Consider the following 7,812-nt stretch of genomic DNA (forward strand, 5'->3'; position numbering starts at 1 on the left):
TAGTATAGTACGACACAGGAGAAGAGACTAGGCGAATGAGATTAACGAGTATCATTAAAACATACCGCACGTATGAATATGTACAATCCGTGCTGGATATGTAGATTTACTCGTTTATAATCATTGAAATAGAGAGCGTGCGACACATAAATGTATTTAGTGATGAAAGGAAATTCAAACGGTCGACCACGTGCGAAGATTTTGCCAAAATTCATCCGAAAAACCTCCAACCATTAGCATGAAATTGTAAATCAATCGTATCAATGGAAGCACAACATTAATGTGTATGTTTTTCATGTAGAACCTATCTTAAATTGATGCATCGTTGTACAAATTAAAAAGGAAAAAGATTAGGAGGTTATTAGAACAAAACACTTGAAAAACCACGTACATTACACAAGTAGGCTTCCAAACTGCACCGTCAGAACTGGTGAATACTATTTAATGCGCGCATGCGTCGTGGTTGTCAACTGAGAGACGATGCTACATGGGCCAGTCCATTTAGCCTATATTTGGTAGCAATTCTTACTCTAGCATAGTTGTTCTTTTTTGAGACATGTTAAGTCTAGCCATACCGAACATGTTTGGTTGGCTGCATACAACCCAACCAGACCCGGGCGGGATGAAAATGGATAGTTTGATTGCCTGCACGCGGGCCTGGCTCGCATCTGCACAGAACTTAAAGCACCCGAGAGCCTGGCTCGGTGGGAACAACCGAATCGGTCGTTTCCAGCGAGCCAGGCTGAGTCGGACGGAAAATGAAGAAGCAACATAGGGTGCGGTGCAGGGGGAAGCGGGCGGAGATGGCGGGTGAGGAAAATCTGCCAAGGCGGGGTGGCGCCAAATTTATCCTCACCACCCTATTTACTCACTCATCTCTAGCTTTAGGACAAACCCTCCTGTGTTGTTGTTGACACGGGCGGCGGCGGCGACTCAGATATATGGCTGCGAAGGCGGTGGTGACTCAGATCTGACCTGGAGCGACAACACCACTCCTCGGCAACGGCAGCTTCTTCTCCCCTTCTTCCTTGACTCCGTCCGGCCATCCTCGTCTCCGCCATGTCTCCATCGACACCGAAGCTGGTAAGCTACCCCTCCCCCTCCTGTGTTATGTGATAGATCGTTCGATAGGATCGTTTAGGGTGGATAGTGCCTGCCCTGACCGCACCATGGATGTGGCTTAGGTTGTGGATGAGCGTAAGAAGCTTCTAGTTCAGGTAGCATCGCTGATAGTTGTGGTTCAGGTCTGGATCATGTTGGTCCATAAGAGAGTTGTTCGTCGGAATGAGAAACCTCTCATCCGATATGGTCCAATGTTAATCCGGGATCAGGAGAGGTTGGCCAATCCGAACTACATCTACAACTGCAACGACACAGAGGCTTTGTGGATGCTTAGAACGAAAAGAGCTCCTTTCAACAGACTTGTGCAGACGTTTAGGAGCAGTGGGATGCTACAAGATAACATCAACACCACTATGGATGAGCAAGTGGTCATGTTCCTCCATGTTGTTGGTCATAACGAGAGGTTCAGGGTTGTACACAACACCTTTAGGAGATCAATGGAGATCATCTCCAGGTACTTCAAGCAAGTGTTGTGTGTTGTTGGGGAGCTTAGAGGAGAGATGATCAGGTCACCAACCGGCCGGACTCCTACCAAGATTCGCACTAGCCCAAGATGGTACCCATACTTCAAGGTGAGCACTTATACAGTATGTAGTTCATGCCTTGATATGTTGTTATTATTTTCCTATGGACTAACAGCATATTGTAATGCCATTCCAGGATTGCATTGGAGCAATAGGTGGTACTCATGTCACTGCCAAAGTGCTGAGGTCACAAGTTGCAGCATATAGAGGGAGGAGCACTACACAAGCCAGAATGTGTTAGCTGTTGTTGACTTCGATCTAAAGTTCACATATGTGCTGGCTAGCTCGGAAGGTTCAACACATGATGCTAACATTCTCAGTAACAACATGAGTCATCATGATGGCACCAACATCCCCGATGGCAAGTCCTACCTTGGATATGCTGGCTATGCATGCCGTCGAGGTGTTATTCCACCCTTCAGGAAAACCAAGTAATATTTGAACGAGTTTGCTGGTAGGAACTATCCTAGGACTCCTCAGGAACTGTTCAACTTCAGACACTCCAGCCTTAGAGTGACTATTGAGAGGGCCTTTGGAGCTCTGAAGAACAAGTTTACCTACCCAGGTGAAGCTTGTTCTTGCATGTTGCATCATTCACAACTAGATCCTACAATGGGGAGTTGATGAATTTGTGTCGAAGGGGGAAGACGTGACTCCTAATGAGGTGATCAGCTCCGGCTATGGTGTGGAGGCGTTTGACAACAAAGCGTGGAAGAACAAAAGGTTGGAGTGGGCCCAGGCAATGTGGGATAACAGAGGTCAGACAAGGATCTGAAGCAGAAGAAGAAAGAGACAGCAGCGGAGGCGAGGAAGAGGAAGCACCTTAGTTAGCATCATTGATCTATCCTTATTTAGCCATGTTGGTTCTTAATAACTTGTACTGACATTTGCTAGTAGCTAGGATAAACTGTCATTTTTTTCCTAGCTAGGAGAAAACATTGTTCAGTGTGTGGGAAGATCACCACTTGTGAGAAGTGGTGATCACATCTTTAGCCGTTTGCAACCAAACAACGTGTTACTTGTTTAATAACAGCGACGCAGACAACCAAACAACATGCTGGCTAGCTGATTCCCTCATGCAGAAAGCCTAAAGGAGGCAACCAAACTACATGCAGATGTTGTTTTTAGCATGCATTTGCCTAACCAGGCCCAACTGGGAAAAGTATGCAAAGTGCCCTCAAACAGAGATGTGAACAAAACACGCCCACTTAGTACATGCAAGTGCGGTTGTTTGGTAGCAATGTATGTATTGATACATGGTGAGCTGAGATTATGTTTCGTAGCCTACATCACACAAGGCATGGTATGCTGAAACTGTGTTTGGTGGACTATATGAGGAAGTGAAGGAGGGGGCGAAGCTGCTACCTCTCCCAACGGCGAGCTAGTGTAGGGCGTGACAAGGTCAGATGCGGGCCGACTAGGAGATGGGGTGGGGCAACGGCGAGTGCAAGACCAGCCTGTAGCAGGGACAGGGCGGGGGCGAGGTAGACCCCTCCAACAGGGGTGGCGGAGATGGCAGAGAAGGAAGGAGACCGGCGAGGGGAAGGGTAGTGGGTTGCGCGAGGGGAGGGGTAACGGGTTGCGCGAGGGCTGGGGAAGGCGAGGTCGTTCGACCGAAGTGGTCGGGGGAGATTTTTCTTGTGTGTGGCCTCAGCCTCTCTCAACCCAGTCGGGTTGTACGGGGTGTTTCGATTGAGCATAACTGTAGTTTTTTATGAGGTGAGTATAGCTCAAGGAAGCCCATACATTCTACAAAACGTCCAAAAATGGATCATATAGGGAACTTTTAAGCCTATGCACCCTTCATGTATACTATTAAATACACCCTTAAAGGATCAACTGTTTTTTTTCTGCTCTTTTTTTTGAGTTTTCAGGTTTCATTCATGTGTTTTGATTTATTTTTCTTCTTTTTTTCTTTCTTTTCTTCTCTTATTTCACTTTCTGTTTTTTCTGTTTTTCTCATAAATAAAAAAAAGCTTCATGTTTTTCAAAATTTGTTTAAATCCTCCTAAAATTATTGGAATTAAAAAAACACGTTACAAAAATTATTCATCTTTTTCAAGTTTTGTTCATGTTTTCAGAACCTGCTTATGTGTTTCAAATTGTGTTCACGTATCAAAAACTGTTCATCGTACATTGAAAAAAAAAATGTCCACTACATATAAAACAAATATTAACCCTACATTGAAAAAAATGTTCAGTGTGTATTAAAAAATGTTTGCCGTACGTTGGAAAAATGCTGACGGTACATTGAACTAACTATTCACTGTGTATAAAAACTGTTCATTTGTGCATATAAATATTGTTCAGCTTGCATTAAAAAAAGTCATTGTATATTCTAGAAACAGTTCAGTATGTATTTGAATAATGTTCACTGTATACTAAGAAAATGTTCACACTGTTTGTTTAATTCAAAATTTTAAAAACAATGTTCACAGTTCATAAAAAAATGTTCAGATTTCGAAGGTTGATCACAATTTGAAAGAATGTTCAATTTTTTTAAAAAGAATTGTTTGCATCTTAAAATTTTGTGCACTTTCCAAAATTTCCTTCATGATTTTAGAAAATATTCGTGATTCAAAATTTTCTCACGATTTCGAAACATTAAAAAAATGATATGCCGCTGTATTTCAGACTTTAAGCCTAGCACTTCTTTTTAGCTGTGTTTAATCGCTATTTCGGCTGGGCAGCCTCGCTAGAATATATAGTGAGGTCGGGACACCATGGGATTTATTTTTTGATTTTTGCTGATTCGACCATTTTCAGAGATGCAGGTTCAGAGTTGCTTTAATCACCATGTGATCCAGGCTCAATAGTGTTTGCATGGAATCAAACAGCCCAAAACGAAAAGTGTTGCATCCAGCAGGCCTGTATAGACTTGATGTAGGTGATCAAATGCATCTATATGATTTAGTTAGACACTGGCGCACTGCATCTACGGTGCAGTGTTATCTCCAACAGCACAAGAAAACATGAAGACATTAAGAAACTTATCTAGATATTATTCACTCATTAAGAAAGCTATCTGGATATGTTATTCATACAGCACTACGGGAAACAGATACCAACAGATTTTTTTTAGGCTAAGATACCAACAGATATGGTCGTTCTTTTCTGTCACGGAAGTTGTTTTTGTTAACACGGGAGGGGCGCGCGAAGTCCATGAAACTACTAGTAAGATACTTGATCCTGGCCCAGTTGCTTGCCCCAATGAGAACGGACAAAAGGATAAAGATGAGTTTTTTTCCAGCTTATCATTTCAGCTTATTGATAAATAAGCCATAAGCCTACAAGAATTCGATTTGTATAAGCTAGCTTAACATATTTTTACCGAAGTCTCCTTTGCAAATGAAAAAAAGCTGGGGGTGAGCCTGTGAGAAGCTCACTTAAAAGCGAAGGGGTATAGACCAATGCTCCTGGTTTTCGCACTTATTATAATGAGTTTGTCATCGAGCCCAACCCCTTGGACCACTGCAGAAAGCCGAATCGAGCCGCTCTCGGTCGCCGCTCCCGATTCCATCGCCGTTGCCGCTCCCGGTGCTTCCCTCCGCTGTCGCAGCCCTTCCCTCCGACACCGCCGCTCCCGGTCCTTCCCTCCGCCGGCGCCCTTCCATCCGTCGCCGTCGCTCCCGACCCTTCTCTCCGTCGTCGTCGTTTTTGGCACTTTCCTCGGCCGCCCTCGATTCTCCAGCTAGCCTTCGCCGCCGGCCCCAGCCCCTCGACGCGGCCATCTTCGTTGACATGTCCGACGGGTAGGCCTCCCGCCGCTGCTCCTCTCCTCCCTTGGGTGCGACCCCTCCCTCCGTCTGGTGCGACTCCACCCTTCTCTGCGACCTAGAAGCAACAACTCCACTCCGACGGGCGGCTGGGGCTCCACTCCGACAGACGGCGTCCAACCCGGGCCGACGACCCACTCCAGCGAAGGACCCCCGTCCCCTGTCCTGATCAGACCGACGACCCACTCCAGCTCCACTTCAAGGGTACTATAGACTTTTCACTACTCATACCATATATAAGCTGAAAAAACAGACATAAAAAAAGAACTGGCTAGCTTATTATATGGAGCTTATTTTTACATGAGCTTATTTGAAACTTATTCTCATAGAAGCTTATTTCCACATGAGAGCTCAAAAGAACTGGCCCTAAGAGACCATGCAGCCCTAGAAAAAAAAAGATAAGAGGTCATGCAAAATACTCTTAAGTAAAACATGGTCATATTATACAAACCTACAACTCCTTCGTCTTAGCTTTCTAATAAAGCTTGGATCTCTGCTTTTGGTCTAATACTTGGGCTAACATTTGTAAAATTACATGCATGCAGTTCTACCTAAAAAAAACTACTCCCTCCGTTTCTATATATATATATATATATATATATATATATATATATATATATATATATATATATATATATATATATATAAGACTTTTTAGAAATTTTATTATAGACTAGATACAGAGTAAAATAAGTGAATATATATTTTAAAATATGATAATATACATCCGTATGTAGCTCATAATAAAATCTTTAAAATGTCTTATACTCCGTATTTAGGAACGGAGTGAGTAATAAATTTCTGTCCGCCCACCCACGAAATAAATTATAATTCAAGCGGTCCCTGTCTTTTAGGCTGCTCCCTCTTTGCAGCTCTTCGATCTTATGGCTGCTTCTCATTTTGTTAGTCGTTTTCTAGCTCCAGAGAAGATTCCAGTCTGGTACCATTTGTGTTCCCCATCAAGCTGCTAGATGCCACAGCATCATTTTATCCCTTGCCTTCCTCTTGGCATCAAATTCTAGCACCTTGAGATTCACGTGTACGACTAACTTGTGTTGAGGATTACACCACGAGTTCAACACTTGATCACAAGTATTTCGCAGCATCATGCCACCAAATTTCGGTGTACCAATTATTCTTTCTTACTTTCTTCCGTCTAGAATTAACCGGATGTGCACATATTAACAGGCGGCCAGGAGCAGATTACATTAGTTGCATCGTGGCTACAGATCCGAACTTACCAGCCTGAAGAAAAAACATGCACCCTACTTCAACGTCTCTCTATCATAATATACCATCTCACTCTCACCCTCACCTCGCCGTATACGCAATTATCCATATTGTTCTTCTTAATTTGCACCTCGATTACTTGCAACCAGCTTCCCAGCGTCATAGGTTCTTGCTCGTTCTGTTCATGGATGTCATGTTCGTGCATGCATCATAATCAAGCTAGGATACAGCCAGTAATCTCGTCGGCTCGCCCCGGATCGCCACCGGCGGTGCCGCGCGTGGCCCGTGGTGGTGACGACGGTGCGCCAGACCCCGACGCTCCTTGTTGACCATGGCCTCGTGCTCTCTGGCCTCGTCCGCCAAGATCTGCCGCTGCCGGCACTCCTCGCTGCAGAACCCCTGGTCGCCCCTGCAAACACAGCAATACTATCAGACATGCGCCAGGCACGAAGCCTTCGGATCGATGTCGCCTCAGCGACTCTGAATTTTCCAGATCACGAGCTTGTACGTAGGCTGCAGTAGTACCTGTACATGTACACGTCTTTGTCGGGACTGAGCTCCCTCCGGCAAAGGAAGCAGGCTCCCGAGAAGCTGCACGGACGGCGGTGGCGCGCCGGCGGCGAGCTGACCATCTGCTTCAGGACGACGTGGCACGGTTGCGGGTGGTGCTGGACGAGGATCTGCAGCCCGACAACGACGTCGGCGGCGTCTCGTCCTCCTCGCCGCAGCCGGCGGCCGTGGGTGTGCCCCCCGAGGCGCCGCTGGATGTCAACAATGTTATCTCCATGGCGATCATCAGCGCCGCGGTGGACTTGGACATCACCACCCTCCTCCCCGAGATGGAAGATGCTCCTCTGGATCCTGGGAAGCATGGTGGAGCCGAGGAGGAGGTGACCACTTCAGTCCAAGGACCAGTGTAGTGGTGAGAGGTGAGGGTGGAGAGGAGTCATGGGTATATAAAGACGCTTGGCGTCCACAGAGTGGCCGTGGTAGAATTGGAAGATTAACACTAGGAACTGTAGTATATACTTTCATGCACTTGTGTCGACCACCAATGGGAGCAACGGCGATGTGCTGACCAGGGGCTGGGGCAGGTGATACTGATGTGGTGATGCTGTTGGTGACTTTGACAGCAATTAATAAGGAGATGTGCCAGGTGG

At 45.6% G+C, this 7,812-nt stretch overlaps 1 protein-coding gene across 1 annotated transcript; it reads right to left on the bottom strand.

The window, feature by feature from the left end:
• Positions 1 to 6,540: 6,540 nt before the first annotated feature.
• On the bottom strand, positions 6,541 to 7,589 carry LOC123395317. The gene is made up of 2 exons (XM_045090302.1): positions 7,178 to 7,589; positions 6,541 to 7,061 (listed from the first exon to the last, which is right to left on the bottom strand). The coding sequence occupies exons 1-2, from the start codon at positions 7,522 to 7,524 to the stop codon at positions 6,872 to 6,874; spliced, it is 537 nt and encodes a 178-aa protein (XP_044946237.1). The 5' UTR covers positions 7,525 to 7,589; the 3' UTR covers positions 6,541 to 6,871.
• Positions 7,590 to 7,812: the final 223 nt, after the last annotated feature.

The sequence above is a fragment of the Hordeum vulgare genome, chromosome 5H, assembly GCF_904849725.1.
Source record: "Hordeum vulgare subsp. vulgare chromosome 5H, MorexV3_pseudomolecules_assembly, whole genome shotgun sequence".
Taxonomy (NCBI): Eukaryota; Viridiplantae; Streptophyta; class Magnoliopsida; order Poales; family Poaceae; genus Hordeum; species Hordeum vulgare.